Source organism: Taeniopygia guttata, chromosome Z (assembly GCF_048771995.1).
Source record: "Taeniopygia guttata chromosome Z, bTaeGut7.mat, whole genome shotgun sequence".
NCBI classification, from domain to species: Eukaryota; Metazoa; Chordata; class Aves; order Passeriformes; family Estrildidae; genus Taeniopygia; species Taeniopygia guttata.
Genome location: NC_133063.1, coordinates 20,153,354 through 20,178,419, shown reverse-complemented (window position 1 = coordinate 20,178,419; position 25,066 = coordinate 20,153,354). Strand labels below are relative to the sequence as shown.

The 25,066-nt window shown below is 34.5% G+C and overlaps 1 protein-coding gene across 9 annotated transcripts in view; it reads left to right on the top strand.

The window, feature by feature from the left end:
* The window catches only part of ADGRV1 (adhesion G protein-coupled receptor V1), a 253,862-nt gene that overhangs the window by 56,533 nt on the left and 172,263 nt on the right, over positions 1 to 25,066 (top strand). For 8 of the 9 annotated variants that reach the window (XR_012052990.1, XR_012052991.1, XM_072922272.1 and 5 more), the window contains 23 exons: positions 23 to 632; positions 1,528 to 1,743; positions 2,893 to 3,108; positions 3,960 to 4,204; positions 4,402 to 4,583; positions 5,337 to 6,148; positions 7,324 to 7,533; positions 10,568 to 10,698; positions 10,939 to 11,038; positions 11,979 to 12,158; positions 13,642 to 13,805; positions 14,341 to 14,434; positions 15,033 to 15,062; positions 16,406 to 16,484; positions 17,095 to 17,233; positions 17,765 to 17,906; positions 18,336 to 18,598; positions 20,045 to 20,220; positions 21,727 to 21,851; positions 22,670 to 22,836; positions 22,919 to 23,062; positions 23,934 to 24,041; positions 24,545 to 24,797. Coding sequence is in view for 7 of the 9 variants with exons in the window: in XM_072922272.1 (XP_072778373.1) it covers positions 23 to 632; positions 1,528 to 1,743; positions 2,893 to 3,108; positions 3,960 to 4,204; positions 4,402 to 4,583; positions 5,337 to 6,148; positions 7,324 to 7,533; positions 10,568 to 10,698; positions 10,939 to 11,038; positions 11,979 to 12,158; positions 13,642 to 13,805; positions 14,341 to 14,434; positions 15,033 to 15,062; positions 16,406 to 16,484; positions 17,095 to 17,233; positions 17,765 to 17,906; positions 18,336 to 18,598; positions 20,045 to 20,220; positions 21,727 to 21,851; positions 22,670 to 22,836; positions 22,919 to 23,062; positions 23,934 to 24,041; positions 24,545 to 24,797 (4,786 nt within the window). In the remaining 2 variants the exon portion in view is untranslated. The remainder of the gene's footprint in view (positions 1 to 22; positions 633 to 1,527; positions 1,744 to 2,892; positions 3,109 to 3,959; positions 4,205 to 4,401; positions 4,584 to 5,336; positions 6,149 to 7,323; positions 7,534 to 10,567; positions 10,699 to 10,938; positions 11,039 to 11,978; positions 12,159 to 13,641; positions 13,806 to 14,340; positions 14,435 to 15,032; positions 15,063 to 16,405; positions 16,485 to 17,094; positions 17,234 to 17,764; positions 17,907 to 18,335; positions 18,599 to 20,044; positions 20,221 to 21,726; positions 21,852 to 22,669; positions 22,837 to 22,918; positions 23,063 to 23,933; positions 24,042 to 24,544; positions 24,798 to 25,066) is intronic. The other variant, XM_030258698.4, reaches the window with a different exon arrangement.

The following is a 25,066-nucleotide window of genomic DNA, read 5'->3' as shown; positions in this document are numbered from 1 at the left end:
CATCTTTATATGTTTTTCTTAGGTTGTGAGAAGTCACGGGACCTTATCTAAGGTGACATTGCATTGGATCATAATCTGCGATCTCACCAACGACCTGATCTCTACAGTTGGGAATGTAACTTTTGATGTTGGCCAAGTGAGAGCAAATATTACATTACAGGTTTCTCCTGATGATGTTCCTGAATTGGATAAAATGTTTTCTGTCTTGATCATCAATGTCTCCCTTGGTCGTCTTGGATATCATACTAATGCAACATTAACTATTTTAGCAAATGATGATCCATATGGAGTCTTCATCTTTTCTGAGCGAAACAGACCTATAAAAGTTGAGGAAAAAACAAAAAATGTCTCTCTGACAATTGTAAGATGTGGTGGTCTCCTTGGTACAGTAATGGTGAAATACAGAACTATTGGTGATGAAGAAAAATTGCCCTTTTTTCCACCTGACGTTGTCAGAGCAATAGAGGGAAAAGACTATATACCTGTTACAGGTTATGTGATCTTTGCAACCAATGAAAGTGAGGCCACAGTATCATTGCCTATTTTGGATGACGATGATCCTGAGAGGTCAGAATCTGTTTTTGTGGAGCTAAGCAGTGTTGTTTTGATCAAGAAAGTTCAGGATCGGCCAAGTAAGTGTCTTATATAAAACCTACAATTTAACTATAAAGGTTTGTATTTATATGTAACAGAAGAAACTGCAGCAAGGCAAATGAAGAGCTCTTTACTTGGTATAGATAAGATATCTCTTAGTAACCTGACTTGTGCCTGTTGACATTTCTTCCCTTTGGCACTATTCAATTGGAAAAATATGGGTATTTCTTTATCCCTTTTGCATTGTCTTATACAAAGTGTTTCAGGCCAAATATGTTACAGTATTTGTTTGTGCACTAATACCTGCTTATTTAGCATTATTTCTGGAATTATTTCAGTAGTAGGAAATAAATAAGCTAGTTTTTAAAATTAATATACAAAAAAGTCTTATTTAAAAAAAGTGATGTAGAGTTAGTGGCATGCTGCTTTCTTAGTGTTGACAATTTTTACTTAATTTCTTATCAGATAAATGCAGGTCATTACGGCCTGATTTGTGCTTCAGAGATTCTTGGCATGTCTAATTGTTTTCTTTGCTCACAGATTAAGGGGTAACTTCAAATATAATTCCTCTTGGAGTTGAAATCTTACTTATATTTCATCATATCAAGAGTAAACCTGAAATTATTCTGAACTGTATTGATCTTATTATTAGTTTTATGGTTAAATAAATAAATAAATAAATTCACAGTACTTCATCTTTTCAAAAAAATTATGGCTTGTATGCTCCACAACATATTAGAATAATGTTCAGATTTCCTGCTAGAACAAAATTTAAACACATGTATTTTGTAGTTACGCTTTGTCCAGTTGTAAAAAAAGGTAATTTCCTTGACAAGTAGAGACAGCTAAACTCACATATATGCCTACAAACTCTATAGCCATGAATAGTAAGTATTTCAGGTTACTGCTCACTAAGTTTTCTTTATATTTCAGTTATAAATTCTCCTCGACTTGGTTTAGTGGGTGAAACAATAGCTCATGTGATTATCAATGCCAATGATGATGCTTTTGGAACACTTCAGCTTTCAGCTTCAGCTGTGCGAGTTGCTGAAAACTATGTTGGACCAATCATTAACGTGACCAGAACTGGAGGAATATTTTCAGATGTTTCTGTGAAGTTTAAAGCTATGCCAATAACTGCAACAGCTGGTAAGAAAGCACTATAGCAGAATTATGGAGCCTTTGTTAAAGCTGAAACAAAAAGTGTGTAATGAATGCTCTGTTATTTAAAAAGTATGAAATATAAAGTAGTAAGGCACTGACTGTGCTTAGCAAATATGAATCTAAGACCTAGGGGAAGTTTAGCATTATCACTGGAGAACCTAAAAGGAAATGAAAGAAGGAATTGGGGTGTTTGTCTACTTAATTTGTTTATTTAGCACACCACCACTTCAATGCCCCCTTGCCCCCCACACTCTAAAATGTTGTAGTAGTATATGTAAAAACAATTTAGTCCCATGTACATTTTAAACCCATCATGTATTGCTTAGTTGAGCTTATTGGAGAGGAAGGGAGAGCTGGGGACTTAGCTGTAAATCAAATATGGAAAAATCTATCAAAACCCAAGGAGACTTGAACTTCTGAAAATGGAACATAAACTTCTCCAGTTGGTCCCTGCTGTAGAGAAGGTACATAAAGAAAGGAGAAAAATTATGAAGTCTCTAGGATACAGCTATAAATTGAGTGCGCTGTATTTCAGCTATGTCCAAACTGATTAGGTAGGTGATACATGTTCTGAGAACTTTTAAATTTCATTTTTATGTAATAGAGTGTTATAAATTAAATGTGTAGCTAGATTTTTATCAGAGTATGCTTTCAATTAGTTTCTGAAGCAGAGCAGTGATCTAGTGTATCACAGATCTTCCTCTAGAGAGTTGAGACAAGTTTGCCTAAGATGAAGTCGCCACATGAAATGTGCCCTTTACTGAAATCTACTTTGACAAGGTGTTTCTGTTTATCTCTTGGAAAGCTGGACAGCAGTTATAAATCAAATATAGAAACATCTTGGTTATGTGACCTTGCAAACAGCAGACAATAATGGACCTTTTTTAACTACCTCTTAGTCTAACAGTGCAAACTCTCTTTTGGTCAAGCCAAGCTTTATTTTTGTCCATACAAACATCTAAAAGGCAGTAGGATGTAATTAAAAAAAAATAAAGATGTTTAGGGTCTAAAGATAAAGGAAAAGACAGCATAAAACCATGGAGAAATGCATGTGGAAACAGAGAAAATGGGTATTAATGATAATGTTCACTACACTGTGTTTTATTACATTGGGTTTTTCATCTACAAATCTAGGTGAGGACTACAGTGTAGCTTCATCAGACGTTGTCTTACTAGAAGGGGAAACAAGTAAAGCTGTGCCAATTTATATAATTAATGATATCAATCCTGAACTTGAGGAGTCATTTTATGTTCAGCTGCTAAACCAAACAACAGGAGGAGCCTTGCTTGGATCTTTGACGAGGGCAGTCATAACTATTGAGGCTTCTGATGACCCATTTGGATGCTTTGGTAAAAGAGTACATATTTTCTTTCTTCTGTTAACATTTTTTCTGGGAATTTGTGGGGGAGCTGCTACTTGGCTGCTGAATAAAAACATTCAGAAGCAGAATTGTGGGTATCGAGAGTAAAGGAAAAGATAAGATGAAGTGAATTTAAAAATGTAATAAAGGAGTAATGGGGCTTTAATATAATAGAAGGATTGAGCCTCTTGGAGGCTCTAATTGGTGGCACCAAACAGTAGAACAAGAGGCAACAGGGAGAAGCTGATGCCCAGGAAGTTCACCTGTACATGAAAAAGACTGCAAGTGATAGTGCACTGGAACAGGTTGCTCAGAGAGGTTGTCGAATTTCCTTTTGTGGAAACATCCAAGAACTGTCTGGACATACTCCTGTGCTGTGTGCTCTAGGATGACCCTACTTGAGCAGGGAACTTGAATCAGATGATCTACAGTGGCTTCTTCCAACCTGGCCCATTCTGTGATTCTCTGATTTCTACTTAACATATTCCAGGTTAAATAGTTATAATTAATTTCTTCAATAAGTGACAAGAAATCTATAAAGAGTTGCTTTGCTGGGAATAATTATGAAATTATATTCTAAGACATTAGAAACAGTTCATGTTTAGCCTCAAACAAAGTCTATTGGAATAGACTTTTTGGATGAAGGCTTTATTTTCATGCTAATTTTGTCTGCAGACGAAAAAATGAGTATTGAAAGTCTGCTTTTAGATTTAAACATGATTAAAAGGGGTTGTCTGTGCAAGTAAATGCAAACAAGTAAAACGAAACTGTACTTCAGAAACTGATGTTTACTTTCAATTTTATTGTGAATGAACTACAGCTCCCTGTGGTGTATGTCAGTTTTTCAGAATACCGAATTCACTGTGGAGGAGCCTGAATTTGGATCAGTAGCAATAAATCTGCCAATAATCCGCAATGCTGGGACGCTAGGTAATGTTACTGTTCAGTGGGCTGCTACTATTAATGGATATCCTGCTGATGATGACTTGAAAGCTGCCATGGGTAATATTACTTTTGCTCCTGGGGAAACAATTCAGATGTTGCTGTTGGAAATCCTGGCTGATGATGCTCCAGAAGTAGAAGAAGTAAGTAGAGCAGTTTATGTCTCTCTTGAACAGCATTAGAGTTTTAACTTGTATAAGAGATGTGTGCAGATCAAAGCAAAAAATGTTATGGCAGGAAGCTGCAACAAGTTCAGATTTTATTTTGCTTGTGATTATTTTTAGAAATAACAAAAATTATTCAGCTGCATTATTTGTTCTTTTTTTTTTTTCTTTTTGAGATTGTCCATGTAGAATTAACTCAGGCCTCCAACGGTGGTGCTATCGGGTTAGATGGCGTGGCAAATATTGTTATACCTGCCAATGATAATCCTTATGGCACAGTTTTCTTTCATCAATCCTCATATCAAATTCAGGAGCCACTAGAAAGAAATTTACTTGCAAATATATCAGTCAGGAGAAGGTCTGTATAATATTGGCTGATTTTAATATCTTTTTTGTTGTTGTTGTTGGTTTGGTTTGGTTTGTTTTTATCAGTTTTTTTTGGCAATAATTTTAAATGTCATACCCTTGTATAGATATTTGCATCAATTTCTTGTTCTGACAGCTTTTTTTTTTTCATATACATTGATTTTGAACTAGATATCTGCTTTTTAGAAATGCACATAAAGTACAGATTTAATAAATGTGTAGTGTAAACCCAGTGCACACAGTGTACTTGAAGTTTTATTTTGCCTGTTAAACTGACAAACCATTTAAAGCTGCAAACCAGCCTTTTCCTGTCATGTGGAGGACAAAATGTATCAAATGTTGTGTGATGGAAGACAAAATGAAAAGCAAAACAGGTTTTGCATGTGAAATATGATATTCTGAGGACACCTCAGAGGAATGATAACAATGCTAGATGGCAAAAGCTTTTTCTTCCTTGATGGCCCTAGGAAGACTAAGTTAACTCCTAGAAAAAAATGAAACATGCATGCTTAATAGACTGCTGCCCAAGCTATAAACAATGAAACTTGCTTTCCAAAAAACCCAACTACTCAGTTAGTCTAGTACTAGCTTCAAGGGAAGTCACTTTAATTAGCTATTTGTAACTTCTCAGCAATTCAAAAGGCATTAGCTGATTTTCTTAATTTTTATTCTTAACATAGTGACATACAGAATATTAGACATGCTTTACCAGCTAACATAACATTTTTATTTTAATGTCTTTTAGTGGGGGAAGGTTTGGTCATCTGCAAGTATTTTACAGCACTTCTGAGACTGATATTGTAGCTCTTGCCATTGAGCAAGGTGAGGATATACTGGCCTATTATGAGTCTCCTGCACAAGGGATTCCTGACCAGCCATCCAAGACCAGAGTGAATGTGTCAGCAGCAAGTAACCCACTGTATGCCTGTGCAACTCAGTGCCTAAAAGAACAAGCGTGTTCAGCCTTTACATTTTCCAGTGCCTCTGAGATTCCTCTTTGCCTCTGGCTGATGACAGAGATCGGGCCATTAACTAACATGTCAGGATTATGGACCTACAAGAAAAACATCAGCAGTACATCTCTTCTGTTTAGCACACAAGCCATTGCTGGTAGTGATTATGAATCTATCACAGGACAGTGGGCCATCATGCAGGAAGGGGAAGAGTTTGCAAATCTCACAGTTACCATACTCCCTGACAGCCTGCCAGAACTGGATGAAAAATTCACTGTATCCCTGTTGAAAGTTGAACTACTGAACATCTCAGCCAGCTTAAAAAATCAGCCAACCATTGGACAGCCAAATACTTCCACAGTTATCATAATGATGAATGGGGATGCCTTTGGAGTATTTAGGATCTATAGTGTAAGTCCCAATGCAACAGAGAATGGTCTATATATTGAAGTAGAAGAACGTCCTCAGGCCAGTGTGCAGCTAATGATACACAGGACAGAAGGCAGCCTGGGACAGGTGGCAGTGGAATGGCGTGTTGTTGGTGGAACTGCTACCCCAAACTTGGATTTTGTGGGTGTTGGTGAGATTCTGGTGTTTGCTGAAGGTAAGACAAAACCACACAAAGACCACAAAGACTAAAAAAAATTACGAAAAGTAAAAATATTTAAGTATTTTTTAAAGAAATACTACGGTGTGCATTTTAAAGATAACATTTTTCCTAAATAAATAAGGAATGATATTGCTGAAATAGGTGTTGTATCAAAGATACTGAAAATGAGAATCAGGCCTAAGTGGTCTTTTGTTCTTCAGTCAATACAGTACTAATTTTTAATGGTATATCCTTTTAGATTCTGAGATTGTATTGATTTTGAAACATAACAGGATAGTTAAAAAATTGCAAAATAAGAAATATCTATGTTAGGGATTATCATGTGCAACATGACAAATGAATTTTATGTTTTCAAAGTCTGAGATAATCGAGCAATTGTTTTGAAAACAATTTATGCGACTGTAGTAAAGATTCCAGTGTTCATTTAGTTTGCTGAATAATCTGAACTTAAATGAAGGTTTGCCAGGAATGATCTGGAAACTGACATGTAATTATATTAGTGTTTATAAATTTACTAAGTCTATTTTCAAAATACTTTGAAAGGCAGTATAACAAAAAATATATGTATGGGGTGAAATGATAATTAGTATAGTTTAGGCACATAGAATGACCAATAGGATTCTGTCGCAAGTTGTAATGTATTATAGGGACTGATAATTGATTGTGTTTGCTGCTTACATTATCATTCTTTGATATTCCAGAAGACAGGTAACTAAAACAATGACAGCCCACTTTAATGCATTTCTTGGTCCAGTAAATATATAGTCAAAGTTCATGTACATATGTCTGTATGTGACATCAGAAAATGTATTCACTTGGTAATTCTTTTTACAAGAATTATATTCCTCTTTTCTACTTACAGTTTGAAAGCTGGAGAACTTATAAAGCAAATAAAAATTCTAGGCATTCAGAAATTATGCCAACATTGGTAATTCCTACAGAGTATATTGAATATTTTAAATATTATACTGATTAATAAAATTTTTTATTAGTAATTGAATAAATTTTCATAACAGCATTCAATAACTTCTAGACAGGTATATAAGTAAATATTCTTTATGTCCTTTTTTATGCTAGTTAAGTATTTACTGGTAGAGTAGATTATTGCATCTTCTTAAAGGTGATTTTCATGTGAACGGATAAGTATGTATATGTTCTTCTTCTTTTAGGTGAAACAAGAAAGATGATCACACTGACCATTTTAGATGATCCAGAGCCAGAGGATGATGAAAGCATCATAATCAGCCTGGTGCATACTGAAGGAGGGAGTAGGATTCTGCCCAGTTTCAACACTGTCACAGTGGTTATCCTGGCAAGTGACAATGTGGCAGGAATCATTAGCTTCCAGACAGCTGGAAGATCTGTTATTGGTCATGAAGGTGGGTTCTGTGTGTGACCACACTCAGTTTGATTAGCATCATCTCCCATATCTGTGCTTTCTGTTGAGAACCATTTACTGATTGTATCACCATTCAGAGAATGCCAGCAAAAAGAGAATGACCTCATACTTGGCATGCATTTCTTCGGATTTTTAACTCATGTAAACATAGCACTTAAATTAAATCTGTGGAAACGATGAATAGATCATTTCCACAGCCGTATTTCACCGTTTATTCTTTCCCTTCCTTTTTCTGAAGATTATTGCTTGCTTCTATTGGAATTGCATTTCTAAGCTCATTTTAGCAATTCTCATTTGTTTATAGCATATTCCAGAACTATATAAAAACACCAGTCATATAGACCATTTGCTAATCTTAAGCAAATATTATTTACCAATGACCTAAAATTTATTTTTAATTATTTAGAAAATATTCCCACAGAAAAAAAAAATCTTCCATCTTTCTAAAGTTTCTCTTCATACTTTTTATGGCGTCTCATGTTAGGAATGTGACAATCTTGATGTCATCACTCAGTCATGACTTTTGTCATCGATAATAGTTTGATATCTAGTGCCTACTAGTGTTTTAAGGGAGCATGTTTCATGTTTTACCTAGAGTTGGTACAGTTCTGCATAGGACAGTAGCAATACAAATGGTGACTGCTTTTATTAGCCTTTGCTGGAATCTCAGTGTATTGCAGTCTCAATTTTTCTGATACGTAAACTGATGGGTAGAGAAAACTAACAGAAATCTGCTGTCCAGGAATGTGTGCACTTATTTTTTGGTTGGAAGAAACAGTCTATCTCAAAAGAACATGGTCTGTTTTTTTCCTATAATAAAAAAACACCATAAGCTTTTGGGTTTTGTTTAGATACAGTTTGTGTTAATTCTATTGTGCCCAGTTTCTGTCCTTTATTACTCCACATTAGTGGTTCTGCTATGCCTAACAAGCCAGCTGCATTTTGGAATCTAAGTACAGCTGCTAATGAGCCCAAGGAATAAATACAAAGCATCTCACCGCAAGGTTATGAAGACCTCATATACTTTCCACTGGTTAAATATTAGTCATAACAGGCTGAAGCTGAAAGCTTTTATCTGGAACTGAAATACTCTGGTATGTATAGTACGTATATAGTGTTATAACAGATTCCAGTTCCTTCAGCTTGTGAAAAACAGTGTAATGCACTGCATTATGGCAAGAAAAAACAGCCAAACTAGTTCATTTTGATTAAAAAAAAAAAAAAAAAGAGCTAAGGTCTTCATATGATTTCAGTGTTTTTACTTCATTTTCATTATCAAGTTTTTTTTTTTTTATGAAGACAAGCATTATCTGACATAAATCCAAATAGAATTATCTTTTCTATTTATTATATTCTTGAACAGTTTCTGTTAAGCAACTTGTCCTTTTTTCAAGCTGTTCATGTTAGTTATCCCTGTGGGGAGGAAGGATTTGAAAAACTGAAGACTGGTGAGGGAAGAGAAAAATAAGTTCCTTTTAGAATTGTTTTTGCTTAGAGATCAGCCCTGCAGATGGGAGATGTTAGATGTTAGTGTGAGAAAATCTAGGTATTTGTGTTCACTCTGCGTTGTTTGCTGTCAGCCTAAAGTAAATGGATTTTTCTCACAGAAGATAACAGGACGTTGTTAAAGTCTTAAAAGCCTTTCCCATAGACTTAGACCTCTTTGTAAGGGAGAGGAGAAAGGAAGTAAGACTGCTGATGAACCACAGCCTGGTGAAGGATTGTCCTGCATTGCCAAGGCCTTTTGATATAAAACACAGTGCTCAGGTCTGGGCACTTTTTGCCCTGCTTAGTAGTATTGTTGTCTCTGTTTTGAAAGTTGCGTAATGGAATAAATCTTTTCTTCACACTTTAGCTGTGGCTCTCTCAGTGTTACCTGCATATATTCAGTTCACACAATTGCCATATTTAGGGCAAGGGTAGCATTTAAGTACAGGCAGAACATGCAACAGTTGTATGGCTATGATGGAATTGGATGAAAAGACAGTGCAATAGCTTGAAATAGCTTGAAGGAACAAGAGGAGAATTGATTAGATCCCCTTCTCCTTGGTAAAGGCAGAAATCTAAAAAAAGATATAAAATGGTAAAATATTTAAAAAACCCTAGAAGACAAAATAGTGAAATTAACCTAATAATACTTTCAATCTGCAGAGATCGATTTGCATTTGTGTTAGTATTTCTTACTGGATAGGAATAACAAAGATCAATCAGCTTCACTGATCTTTATGTGAGTCAGTAGCTGACTACTGGAGAATCATTAATTGAGATTAATTGTACTTCAGATTTCTTATTGGTGCTTGTATTACAATGTACCAGGGTTCTGTATCTTGCAGTATATTACAGTATTAAATTGTTAAATTTCATATTATTTCATATTAATTAATATTATTAAATTATATTAAATTATAAACTGTTACTGTTTTGCTTCTAAATACTGTCCTTTTAAAATTATGAATTGTTACTTTTTTCTGGGTGTTTTCCAACATCCATAAACTGATAATATTTGTGAATTCAAACTCACATAAATGGAACTTGCAGGTAACTGCAAGCATTTTTCCTCATGCACTATGTAAAGTGACAGGACACTGCAGATGTTAGGAGCATGCCTATTCCTTGCCAGTTGGCTGCTGTAGAAAGCTGTGTTAAAGCTGTGTGTAGAGCATTTACTCTGCGTGTAGTTCGCAAACAGATACTGCTCTTTGTTTTGTGCATGTTTTGATAGCAGCTATGCATATGTAGCAGGTTCCTTTATATTTTGAAAGTTCTCTTCAAGAATAAACCAAATTCATAAAAACCTGTGAGGAAAGACTTTAGATTCTTTAGATTTCTGGGGGTTTTGTTTCAATATTAAAAAAAAAAAAAGATAGTACATAACTACTGGGAATCTCACTATTAAAAATATTAAGTTTTGCATAAAAACCACTTTATTCATATTTTTTTGTTTGTTTTCATTTTAATAGTTGAATTGTAGAAGAAGAAACCCCAAAATATTGAATTTTATCCTTTGTTCCCAGGAGAAAAACTGCAATTCCATGTTGTAAGAACTGCCCCAGGACTGGGAAATGTTACTGTTGAGTGGAAGATAGTTGGACATAATATACAACAAAATTTTGAATACTCTTCTGGAATTCTCTTTTTTCCTGAGGTGAGTCCATAAGAAAATCTAATGGCTACAAGAGAATTTTGTATTTTGAAGTGAGCTGGCAAAGCAAGTATGCTTGTATAGCAGTCTTTATCTTGATACAATTAAACAGCAGGGAGTTTATAGTTTTCAGAATTTTAACTTGACATTTCTTAAAGGTATTGCTCAAAATATATATTATAGAGTGGTATTACTTGTACTCTGTACACTAATGACTTATCAGTTTGTCAATGACTTTTATAGGGAATATTGAATACAACATTATATGTCCACTTGCTGGATGACCATATTCCAGAAGATAAAGAAGAATACCGGATCATCCTATACAACATCAAAACAGAAGGTAGTGCAAAACTACAGACTGCTATATCTGCTATATCTGAAATTGCCATTTAGTAGTGTAATAGCTTTGTGTGTATTCAACCATTTTGAAAGTATAGGACTACTATTGATAATGTTGCAAACTATATAAAATTTGTTCACATTTTATTGAAACAGTCTTGACACTTCCATGTATTTATGCATACATATGATACAGGTGTCATAAAATAAATGGATATTTTTAAACTATCTTCAAGCTGTCTCTCTAATCTGTCTCTAAATTACCAGAATTCAGAATATTTTACTTGTTCATTGCAATTATAATGAGAAAAGAAGCATGAAACCACATCCCTTCTGAAATACCCTTTGTTAAACTGGAATTATGTCTAAACACAAAACTAACTTGACATGGGTGGTGTTGCTGGATAGGTGCCTTGCCAACTTGCCTTAATATTTTGTTTACTTTTGTAATCCTTCAGGATAAGTATAAATTCATACTTTATATATAAATAAATACATAAACTCATCAAGGCAACACTTGTAGTAATTTCTTAATGGAATGATTGAGAAGTTGAATATAATTTTAGCATAATTAATTATAATGGAATTTAGGAATTTTAATGAATTCTTAAAAAATCTCTCTTAACTTTTCCAACAGAAGTAGTTCAGGAAAGTCCATTTTTAGCACTGTCTTTTCAGATTTTTTTTTTCTTAATACAGTCTTGAACTCTATACTTAAAATGAATAAAATTTTTGTTGTGATTGAATGTTCCTTTACTTGTTAAAGAATGCAATTACATATACATTCCACACAATCCATAGAATTCAGTGAGTGCATAATGTGTTTGGTTTGATTTCATTTGCAGTGTTACTGGCTGTCATTTGTACATAAAAATAGCAGTAACCTATGACAAAGCTTTATTTTCCTAACAATTAACTGTAGTGCATTGATTCTTTTGCAGGTGTTTCTCCTTCTGGTGCTGCTGTTTTGGATAGTCAAGGATATGAAGCTATTCTGACAGTAGAAGCTAGTGATGAACCACATGGAGTACTGAATTTTGCTTCTCCATCCAGGGTAGTTTTACTTCCAGAGGAAAACAAAACAGTTCAACTTTTTATTAACCGAGAATTTGGATCTCTAGGTTTGTATAACATCTCCAAGAGAAATTAAGTTTTGTTTTCAAAATCAGTAGACAAATGAAAGCCATGACAGGGAGGCTAGAAATTCTGGAATTGATGTTTTCAGAACTTCTAGGCTCCTTACTGCAGGCTTGGGAACTCAGTTTTAGTTAAAACTGAAGGCACAGCCTTTAATTCCACAGCAAGGGATCTGGGAGCTATGGCATAGCTAGTTGGTTGTTAGGGTTGTACTTTTATGTCCAGCAAATCTGTCTTGAATTATCTGTTGAGAAGAAATAAAAAAACATGGGAAAAGGAGCTAGCATGGAATTATCACTTCCACAACATTCCCTCTATAAATTTCCAGAATCTGACAGTTTAGGAATATCCCATGGAAAAAGTTGCATCAATGTCTCTGAATTCAGTTTGTGCTTCTCCTAAGAATTCTGTATTTCTTTTTAATTCAAATTTCCTTTTAAAATCAAATAATGCACTGTGTGCCAAAATATTTTTTTTGTGTTTCTTTTTTCCTGAGTATTTTGACCTCCATTGAGAGAAAACATATATAATCATTTTCTATTAATATTTTTAAACTATATTTAGACGTCTGTTAAAATCTCTATTCCTCTGTTTTGAGGTGAAGTGATCAGTTGAAACAAATGTTCAAGATCTGGGCACACTATAGATTTATAGAGGAATTTAAATGCCATTTTTTTGTTTTCCCATTTCTTTTTTAATGTCAGTCAGTATGTAAATTACCTTTCAAACATTACTTAGGAAAATATTAGCATATTCTAAGTTTCTATTGTAAATGTAAAATCTCTAAACTGAACTCCATCTTTATTTATTAAAACTAAGATTCTTTTATACCTTATGCTTTATTTTATGCAGATTAACTTTGAATTTCATTTGTCATTTTATCTCCAGGATCACTCTCTTTAAATTTGTAATTTGATAGTATTATAACTCTCTTTAAATAGTAATTTGATTACTATGGCAGATTCGTGAGACGTGGCTTTGTTATTAAAAAAAGAAGTATAGCTTTCCCTCTAGTAAAATTTATCAGTGTGTCTCCTAATTTTTATTCTCTATCAACATCTATGTCAGTCCATCTGGGAAGGAAACTAAATTTAGAACTCTCCTTAGAGCCTTTCTTAGACATCAGTTGTTCCTGAAACACCCTACTTCCCTTGACACCAAAGCTGCTATTAATAATACATTAGATGTCCCAAGTATGTAGCATAATATTTGCAGTTCACAGCACCTCAAATATATGAATACATTGGATCCTAATGCTTTCAGAGTCCTGTGATCTTGGACGAATTATTAAAGGCTAGACTGAAAGAAATAAGTCCCATTAGTTTCAGATTAGTGTTTTAATCCTCTGGTTTGCAGTTAGGCTTTCCATTTTTTCAATGATCATTTGGTCTCTTTTCTTTGTATATTCTAGTGAACACTACATAAGAACTGAAAAAAAGTGGTGTGTTTTTGTCACAATTTAAACAGGTGTTATCAATGTTACATATGCCACAGTTCCAGGATTGGTCTCCTTAAGTAATCAGACAGAGGGGACCTTGGCTGAACCAGGAGCTGATTATGTAGCTGTTTCTGACTCAGTGATTTTGAAAGAAGGAGAAACATCAGCTGCCATAAATGTTACTATTCTAGAGGTAAATTCTATATCCTTTCATTCTATATTTACTGGTATGACAATCAAAAAGGAATATTGCGGAACCTGAATCTTGCATACTGTATTATTTGAAGCTATCAAATTTATGGCAATTTAGAAAGACTGCTTTGGTGTTTAGTGGTAAAATCACAGAAGGACAAATAATAACAGAAGACAGTGCTACTTATAGTTAAGTGAAATTTTACTGTCTCATTAAGACTTTATTTTCTGATATTGACCAGTGTCATTCATTGCTTGCTATAGGCTCTTACTTTATCAGTAATTGCTATTTGTGCTTCAAAATTGAGCAGAAATCTATTCACATCTAGTTCAGTGTCACTGCAGTCTTTTCCATTAAATGTTGTCTTGCTTCATAATTAACATTTTATGTAAAAATGTTCCAGGAAAATGGAAACATAAATTAGTTCTAATGTTGCTATGAGGTTAGAGACTTCTAGGGTGCTGCTTTTTGACAAATTCTGTGATTGTTTCTTGAAGAGAATGAAAAGAGGATATGCTCAATTTGTCTTTTGTAGGATGACGTACCAGAAGTGCAAGAATTCTTCTTGGTTAATTTAACTTCAGTGGAACTTATCATGAACCATTCAACTTCCTCTCCACCTAGGCTGGGTAAAACAACTTACAAACAATTATGATTAATTTTATTTTTGTATCAATTGAATGCACATTATATTACTCTGGCATATCATTATTCCGCTTGCCACTTCCCAAATAAGCCAAAATGAGACAGTGTTCTGCAAGAAACATTATAGAACATCAAACATAGTCATTATTACACTGGCTTCTTACTTTTTAAAGCCTGTAAAAATTATAAGCTAATTTTCACACAGTTGGAGAACATAGTTATTTCAAAAGTTGTGTTTGCAATGTGTTAATGTGATTTTAATTTCCAAGTAAATGACAGAAACAAATATGTACAAATAATTCCTTCAAGTAGTTCCTTTGCTCACTTTTTAAAAAGTATCTTTTTATTACTTTTTATCAGATTTACTTTTAGGAGTCATGATCTACTGTATTCCTACTCTTCCACAGAAATTCATTAATTGCTTGCTTATTGAGTTCCTCATTCTGCTGCTGGACTCAGCAGCATAGCTGCTGTTGGCTTTAAAGACAGTTGGGTTATCCTGACGCACAAGTGACTAATTGTGTTGATTATTTCTAACATCTTCTATGACTCTTTTTCCCTTTCTTTGCATGCGCATTGAAGTGACAGAATTAATTCGTTACAGACTGAAAGGTAACTTGCAAGACTGATTGCTGATGTATAGACACTGAGCTGTGATTAGCTGAGTCTAAAATTTAAAACATTGGAAGAGTAACATTAAACTATGAAGGATTTATTGATTTAAATTGTTCTGAGTGCCATATAATCTTAACTTCTGCCATAAGTGGTTAGAATCTGAGTCATGACCATTTGACTCCGATGTACCTAGGATGATCAGATAATAGTTGTTACCCATGAAGCAAAATTTTGTCCTCGCTATAAAATGTCACAATTAATTCTGTTATCAGACTGTTTTCTAAGCTTGCTTTCCCTTTTTGTGTATTTTCTTTATTATGATTGAGAATTCAAATCCTTGTTGGTCTAGTGCATTTGTTTAGGATTTAGCAATCCTGCGGCCCATAGAAAATCTTTAATATAATTCTAGGTGTCTAATATCAAAAGTGATGGGTGTCCTGCTCATGATACTGAGATATGCAGTTAATCGTACCCATCTGGAATATATAATGAATGCTGTCCCTGTCTTAGCCATGTGCATGCAATATATGGTGTAGGTCTGGGATAAATTGAGGTATTCATGTGATGATGTTTAAACAAAATAAGACATTATTTTCTCAGAAGGATCAAGTTCTGACTGTCAAATTCTGGTCCGTGAAATTAGTGCAAATGGCTGGCATTAATCTATTATTCAGTATTTTCACAGGGCGATACATGAAATAATCTTGCAAAGTTATTGTGAATATACATGTGTTTTTATGTAGTAATAGAATCTTACAATACATAAACTGTCTAAAAGGAAATTAATAATTATTTTTTAATAGCAGAATCTGTGGTGTATGCCATTAAGATTTATTATCAGGCACTAAAACATTAATACAAGATGATATACTGGATCATTTTTATTCTTTTTTACTCATTTTCCCTCCAATATTCAGAATGGCACTGTCTGCAAAACATTAAATATCATCATAAGAAAAACACACAACAAATTAGACTTGATTAATTAGGACTTGATGAAAAATCTTTTTAAAAATATTTTGTCATTTTCTACTGTTTCTGTGCCATGAGTTTTCTTCAATTTTTTTCTTTTTTTCTTTTTTTTTTTTTTTAATACATTAAATGTAATGGTGGTAATTCAAAGCCCTGTGTTGCAGTTCTAATAGTAAGCTACAAAGGACAGATGTTCTTCAAGCCTTTCCAAGTATCCTGTCCACTTCATTTTCTCCTCCACATTTTGGAAATGGAAAATTATGTTTTTCTTCTACAAAATTAATAAAGATATAAAGAAATGCTTCTTATTCTTGAAAATAATGAACTCTATTGTTTTTACATACTTGTCTTTCTGTTTTCCCTTTTAGATGTGGAAGGTTTAGCTTCTCAAATTATTATTGATGCTAATGATGGAGTAAGCGGAGTAGTTGAATGGGAAAGATCCAAGTAAGTCTTGGCACCTTGAAGAACTCCCTATGGGAGTTACTCCCTGTGGGAGTTAAGTTAGTGTTGCCCAACTATTTTCATTTTCAGCTAACAGTAAAACTCCTATTAACAATAGGATCAGATCTTTGAGCTGATAGCATATTATTCAGTTCAGTGGAATTAGAAAGATAATGCCCACACTAGAAATCAACATTTAAAGTATGTTTACTCAGAAATCTCCTGCTACCATGTATTTATTTTCACTATTGTCATTTGGTATTGTGGTCTTCCATCACTCCCTCAAGCCTCCATCCAGTGCCCCAGCCTCTGCATCCATGTAAGCATGCACATTGACATCTCTCAGATCTTTTTCTCTGATTTCCAAGAGCTAGGAAAAAGGCATCCATGCTCATAGAGAGGCTTAATCTAGTTCAATTCCATTTTGCTAAAGAAAAAAAAAAAAGTTATAATGGTTGCATTAGACAAGTGGTAATGAGGCTTTACTGTAATAGTGCCTTTTTCTTAAAAAGTAGAGGGGATGATTTTAAGTGAAAATATAACAATTCTCTACCATATTATTAAAAGAAAATACTCAGTGAGCACTGAGAATTTGTCTTGGTTTTTGTTTTAGTTTTGAAGTTAATGAAACTCATGGGAATCTGACCATAATGGCATACCGAAACAAAGGATCTTATGGCAGTGTGTCTGTGTTTTTTTATGCCCAAAATTTGGAGGCACAGCTGGGTTTGGATTTTAATGTGGTCTCAAGGGTAAGAAGCAAATTTTAAATCTAACAGTTTTCATTTCTTCCATTTCCCCAAAATAACATCATCTTATTTATTGTGCAGAATGGTCACTAGTACATCTAGATTTCTCAACTTCTTTCAATTGCTCTGATCATCTGACTAGAGATAGATTTAGTAATCTTATTTTAGTCTTTCTTTTTTAGTACTAAAGCATTTTTAAATATAAGACACATTTTAAACTTTGAAACATCTATTTCAAATACAGTTTTTCTTAGACAAGAGAATATAATATTTTTTAAATTTTTTTGCAAAAGAACTTTCAAAGTGAATTGCTCTTGTTTGTCCTCACTCTACAGTGTGCTAAACTATTTAACTGTTTTGCTTCTTTTTCAGTCAGTTTATAAGGGACGTAGAAATTATTATTCTTGTCTCTTCTTTCCTCTCTATTTAAGGCAAATAGTAGTTAACATTTAAAATTCAGTTAAAATTATTTTAAAATTTCTGTATGGATTATCAGCTGTTGAATATTCAATGCTTTCTGTGTTTCAATGCTAGACTCTATTTTTTGCTGATGGAGAAACGAATAAATCTGTTGTTGTTGTGATTTATGATGATGATATTCCTGAAGGTGTTGAAAGGTTCCAGTTAATTCTAACAAATCCCTCATTTGGCCTGGAATTAGGGGAGAACACAACAGGTAAAACTTAGTTTTGATCTTCTCATTCTTCAGAATTGTCTCTCAGTCAATTTAATTTCATTCTTCTGAATAATCATGTTTTAGAGAACACCAGTGTGCTTCTATGGTAAATTATTAATTTCATTTGGAAAGTTCTTAAACATCACTGTGAAAAATGTAAAATTAACGAAATAATATGTAAAATAAGGAATCAGAAATAGCAAGAGCTGGCTGTTTTAATAAGAGAGTCTAGATTCTTCCTTTCTAGAAATCTTCCTAGATGAAGCAAAATATTTACATATTCTGTTAAATAGTAACAGAGACATAAAAGCAATATAATTATATTAAAGAAATAATGGATATGTATATATATTTATTTATTTGTATATGTGTACAATTATATTTTACTATTTTAATGAAAACATATTTCTATTATTTATTTCTCAAAAGCCACAATTACTATATTTGCCAATGATGATGGACATGGAATTTTGTCATTCAATAACAGTGATCACATCTTCCTAAGAGAGCAAACAGCTCTCCATGTGATGGAAAGTGTTGCAGTATTAAATATTATTAGAGAACCTCCTCAGGGAATATTTGGAACAGTGTCTGTTCAGTATCTTGTAAGTGAAATTAATTCTTCAGAGCCATCAGTGGATTTGGCCCCTTCTCAAGGATATGTTGTGCTGGAAGAGGGAGTCAGATTTAAGGTAATATAGTAAAAATAGTGAAGCAGGCTTTTTAAAAACTATTTGAAACTTTACAGAAATGTTTGTGGTTTTTCATGTATTAATTTGTTTCATATGTTTTCCTTAATTGTCAGAATAAATTGAGTTGTGGGAGTGCAGAAAAATTGAATATGCTTTTCTGTAGATATTTATCTCTTTGTAATAGTTCAGATAAACTGAAAACAATATAATTGTTATATAGTATGATGTGTGTATAAGACCATTTATTTATATATGTTAATATGTAGCTTTTTCATGCAGTCATAATTTTCTACTGTAAGTAATTATGGTGGAATTAAAAATACTATTCCTTTATGTGGCCTGAACTGAAGAGAATATGCTGCAGCAAAGGCAAAAGTTGAACAGCTTTCAGAGTTCTAGAAACTGAAAATTACTTATTTTGCTGACAATATTAATCCCACTGCTTCTGTACTGTCCCTACAAGAATTTCAGCTAGAAAATGATCTATCTTAAGTGTGTCAATAATAGGTTAGTATATTATAGTTAGGGGAGTACGATCTGAAACAAAACTTTCTGACAATATTGGTTTTCAGTTTCTGAACATGAAATGCATTTGGCACCTAAGTGATGGCCAGTTTAGCAGATCTGTGAGAAGCAGGGAGTAAAAGATTTCTCAATACAGTCTTTAAATATAGTTTATTGCAAAGTAAATAGAGATCTAAAATGTTGTAAGTCTTATTTTAATTCCAGATCTGTCATTACTAAATATTTTTTCTAAGGCAAAACTACATGTAGTACTGTAACTTTCACCTCTGGGTAATGAAGGGAATGACAGTGAAAGCACCTATTTCTTTCTAGACCGTTCTCTGGTGATTTGAGATCACCTTGAGACAATCCTGTTCTTATCCACCATGGTGCAGTAGAGGGAATAAAACATTAAGAAGAGAGTATTTAATATATTTTTCTATTGCCTTTTTTTTTTCTACTTTGTTCCCAGTACCAGAAGTGTAACTACCCTGTTGCCCATGAGATAGTTCAGTTGACAGCTAAAGTAAAGTAAATGCAACTTGAGTGAGCTGCATTAGGAGATCAGGTAGCTGTTTGGGGACTGTGTTACCAAGGAATGTGTGGAATAAGTACAAAATAAAAGTATGAAAAAAGGATCAAAACCTGTTACATTTCTGAGAATCTTATGATAAGAATGAAGAGGGGAAGGGAAAAAGAAAATGAATGTTGATATACTTGTCTTAGTTTTTCATTAATGGAGGTCACCAGAGGGATTATTTTAGAACCCAGGCCTGAACTGTCCATGCCTTACTCCTGCCTTCCCATGTCAAGAGCTGCTGTTGTGCTGCCCTGCTGTGCAGAGCTGTCCAGAGAAAGAACAGAAACAGCAGCATGGCTTGAATAACATTGTCAATGTTAGCTGTCAAGTCTCAGCAGGTTTCTATGCTTGTTTCTTGTCAGACACTGCATATTTCTGCAATCCTTGATGAAGAACCAGAATTGGATGAGCACTTTATTGTCACCCTGTTCAATCCAACTGGAGGAGCCAGACTAGGCACCAGAGTGCAAACTATGATTACGATATTACAGAACCAGGCTCCGCTGGGGCTTTTCAGCATCTACCCAGTTACAAATAGGTACTGAACCCTGATTCAATTAAAAGGAAGTTTTTTTCATATTCAAAAAGATGGTTTGCCTTTTAAAAAAAATTAGGAATCCAGTTGTAAAATTTATGATTTTAAAAATTACACTATATGTCAAATATCATTACTGCTATACAGAACAGGAAAATAATTAAAATTAACGATTCACCATTAGAAATATTGATTTCTCTGTGCAGTTTTCCTTGAAACAGTATTTAATTAGTGTCCAAATATTTCACTAATAGCAATCAATATTACAAATTTCAAACCATAAACCAGTGTCCCAGAAATCAGAAATTTTCTAATTTAATTTCTAATTTCTTTTTTAAGCATGTGTAAGATACACCCTCACTCAGGGCTGTTTTTCAGAACCAAATGCACCAATCTTGGAATTGAGCCAATCTTGACCCAAGCTCAAGAACTGGCCCTGGGGAATCTCATGAGGTTTAACAGGACCAAGTGCAAAGTGCTGCACCTGGGTCGGAGCAACCCCCAATACAGGCTGGGGGATGATCAGATCCAGAGCTGCCCTGCCCTGAAGGACATGGGGGTGCTGGTGAGGGGCTGGACATGAGCCAGCCATGGACACTCGCAGCCCAGAAAGCCAAATGCATCCTGGGCTGCACCCAAAGCCCTGTGGGCAGCTTTGGAGGGAGGGGTTCAGACCCTCTGCCCTGCTCTGGTGAGACCCGACCTACAGAGCTGCCTCCGGCTCTGGGGTCCTCAGCACAGGAAGGACACGGAGCTGTTGGAGCAAGTCCAGAGGAGGCCACTCAGTTGACCAGAGGGATGGAGCACCTCTGCTCTGAGGAAATGCTGAGAGAATTGGGATTGTTCAGCCTGGAGAAGAGGCTTTGGGCTGACCAGGTCAGCTTTGGGCTGACCTAATTGCAGCCTTCCAGTACCTAAAGGAAGCCTATCTGAAAGTTGGAGAGGGACTTTCTGCAAGGGCATGTAGTGACAAGAGGGAATGGCTTAAAACTGAAAGACAGTAGGTTTAGATTAAATATCAGGAAGAAATTGTCTACTGTGAGGGTGGTGAGACACTGGCAAGAGAAGCTGTGGATGCCACATCCCTGTAGGTGTTCAAGGTCAGGTTCAATGGAGCTCTGAGCAACCTTATCTAGTGGAGGATGTCCCTTCTTATGGCAGGAGGGCTGCAATCAGATGATCTTTAAGGTTCTTTTCAACCCAAATAATTTTATGATTATATTAGTCTATGATATGGAATGATGTTTTCAGGAATCATTCAGCTTCACCCACATAATTGTGTGTTAAATTTCAGGTTGGTTTAAGATTTTGCTGAATTTCCCATGATTTTGTCAAAGCCTTTTGTGAAGAAACCCTGGGCAACCTTAATTAGTACTAGTCCATCACAGAGCAAACCCAGTATTTTCTTGTTATTGCATATTCTGTGCTGGAAGTGTAGAGTAAGAATCCTATTTTCATACTATAATAATAATGCTTCTTAAAATTTATTTTCACAATTCTCAAATTTAGGACAAATATCTTCACAGTTGAAGAAGCGAACACTACAGTTTATTTGAAAGTTTCACGGAGTAATGGACTCAACGTATCTGTGAGTGTTGAGTGGGAGACATTGTCGGATACTGCGTTTGGCATCAGTACGTTCATTTTATCAAGAGCATCTGTTATTTTCAGAGTTAAGATAGCCACAGAGTAACCAAACATACAGGAGACATAATTATGATGTCAAAATTCATTAGATAAGGGATCTTGGCTGCTTAAGAGTAAGCTTAGAATCAGCCACTGCTGCTATAGTTTCCACAGTCTGTATTGCTCTTCTTGTTGCTGATATATTTTCACAAGACTTTTGATTTATAAATCTGTTCTTTACTACTTGTAATTCTGGGTTTTTCTAAATAATGTAAAAGACAACATTTTCTGTAAGGATTGAATGACTAGGCAGTTTAAGAATCTTATTGCCATGACTACTACTTGTGATGACAGAGAGAATGAGGATAAACACATTTTTAGTTTCTTTGTCACGTTTTAATTTCTTCTTATCTAGTTACTTTTCTCACTACCTAAATTCTGAGTCGCTCTGAATCACACTCAAATTGCCTATGCATCTTCCATGCAATAGTAATATATGAGAAATTAATTTATTATTTAACTCTCAATACAACCTCAGTGCTATACCATTTCCATGCATTTACATGCACTTAGACCAACTATTTAGAAACAACTCAGAATATAGATTAGGTGTTTAGAGGATGGTGCTAAAAATGTCAAGATTGTGGGTTTGACCATTGTATATGCCTTTCACTTAAGAGCTGGACTTGATAATCCTTGTGGGTCCATTCCTACTCAGAATATTCTGTGATTTCTAATACTAGATTTGGTTTTCACAAGTAAATAACTAAAATGGTGTTGTAAAAGACTGTAAAGATAAATACTTTTTTCTTATACTGTATTGCAGGGGATGGCATCAGTGTTCTGTCTGTTGTGCAAAGCTTTGCGGAAGAGTCAGCAGCTAGCTGGTGTTTCTTTGCACTGGAAAAAAACCTGTATGGTGTGTTGTTGCGTTCACCTCCAGCTGTGTTTTCTACTCTCTACCAGTGGAAAGGAGTTTTTGTAGCCATTGAGGTAAATGCTTACTTACAGACACCAACCATGCTGCTTAATAAAACCTTGACGTTTCAGTTCTACATTTTTGTTCCTCTCTCAGAATTTCAGTATGTGGAATCCTAAAAGCTGTGTGTCTTTCCAAATCCATGCCTCTCCCTACGTTGTGATTACTCATGGAGGAGGAAGTCGGGGAGCTTCCAACACCAGTGTGTTTGCGTTAATGCCTGGACGCAAACTATTGAAGGTAAATCTGTGTTACTTACAAAATCATTAAATAATGGTGTTAGAAAGGATTTTGTGAGGCCCTTCATTCAGCCAAGTTTTGGGAAAAAGAACTCTGTTCTGAGATAGTTTGGCAACTGAACACTCTGCATAAGTCAGTGATGTAAGTTCCTGTCCTGGTTTAGGCCAGGGCAGAGTTAGTTTTGCAGTAGCCAGGAGGGGTATGGCTGGAGCCAGAGGCTGTTGTATACCACCTCATTTTCTGGGGATGGGGGAAAGGTGCCCTCCCGGGGGTTGGGGTAATGTGGGTGCAGTTCATGCATGTATTGACGAGTTGTGCATAATGAGTATTTTTACATGTGAATCTTTGCCTCTCTTGTACCCTCTGCTATTATTATTGGTGTTTTTGCTGCTAATTTTCTCATCATGTTGCTGTTTATGGTAAATTGTCTTACCTCAACCCGTGATCTTCACTTTTTGTGCTTCCAATTCTCCTCTCCATCCCACTGCAGGGAACAAAGGAAAGTGCAGCATGGTTTGGAGTGTTTCAGTGGGAACACTAAATTGAGAAATGGCATTCCTAAACCATGACAGTTATTAGAGTTTGTTGTCTAATATTTTTTGTAGTCATATTTTGAGGGTGAGATAAAATGACCTTGGAAGTGAAGAAAGAAATTGTGGAGCAATGAAGTCATGGGGCATTTTCTGAAAAATGTATTATAACTGATATTAATTTTGTAAAATGACCCCATATATATTTTTAAAACTATAAAATTACATATGAGATAATTTTTGTTCATTATTTTATATATTTTTTGCTTGTTTACAGTTTTTAAAAAATATGTAACTTGAACTGACTACCAATTACCATTTTTGCCATATTTTCCTTGTAGCTACAAACTCTCTCTATTTTGGATACCACACTTGTCAAACATTTTGCCGTGGGTGAAGAAGACTATTTGGTTTTTGTGAGTGATAACACCAGTTTCAGTTCTATCCAGGTTAGAACACACTTGTTTTCATGGCTTTCATGATGTGGGTAGTTTGATTCATTTTCAGTTTGAAATATGAAGGAAATATAGATTAAAAAGTAAGTATCTATTCCTCAAAATTTAGTTATGTTTCTATTATAGTTTTATAAGACATAAAATTCTAGACTTGTTTAAATGTAATGATACTCCTTACATTAACATGTAATTTAGACTTGGTTTGATTGTATTGCTATTGTCATTTCTATTTTGAAGTCTATTACATTAAAGAACTACAGGAATAGAAATAGCTGCTGACCATAAACATGTTCATCTGAAGAACAGGCATAGGTGCTTTCAGTAGGGTAGTTACTTATGTGTTGCTTATCAGTATGTTTCCACCATAATGTAGGATCCACTATAGAAACGAGGAAATCAGTTTATTATAAGTTTTTCCAATTTTTTCATCAAAACAATTTCTTTTTTCTTAGTGCTTGTTATAAATGTATAATAAAATACATATTCTATTTTTGCAGGTTTTCCAGTGGAATAAAGATATATTTGTGCTACATCATCAACTTCCACTTTACAGAGCTCTGAACATTGCCTTGTTTCCCCGAGGAGGCATTATGTACTTAGTAGTTTCTTTGTCAAATACCAGCCAGAATGTACTTTTGTACCAATGGCTGAATAATGAGTTTAGGAATCTTCATCAGTTACCAGCAAAAGAAGTAAAAGATATGGAGGCCTGGACTTCTGGATCTGATATATATTTAATTGTTGCAAAAGGTATTTAGCAGAAAAACTTTCTGAGTTTGTTAAGTATGTGCTAATTTGTTTGATAGCAAAGGCATTTGGAAGAAAAGGGGTTTAGGTAGAGATTAAAATATTACTGGTGGGTGAAAATTTGCTGAAAAGCACCTTACCAAAATAATCTCTGGTTTGTCCTTCAGAAAATGAAAGCATTGTGTTTATTCTCAAATATTTATGAAACTAATGAAATATTTTCCCAATTAACAATAGGAAATAATAACTGTATTAATCTATCTGCTAATTGC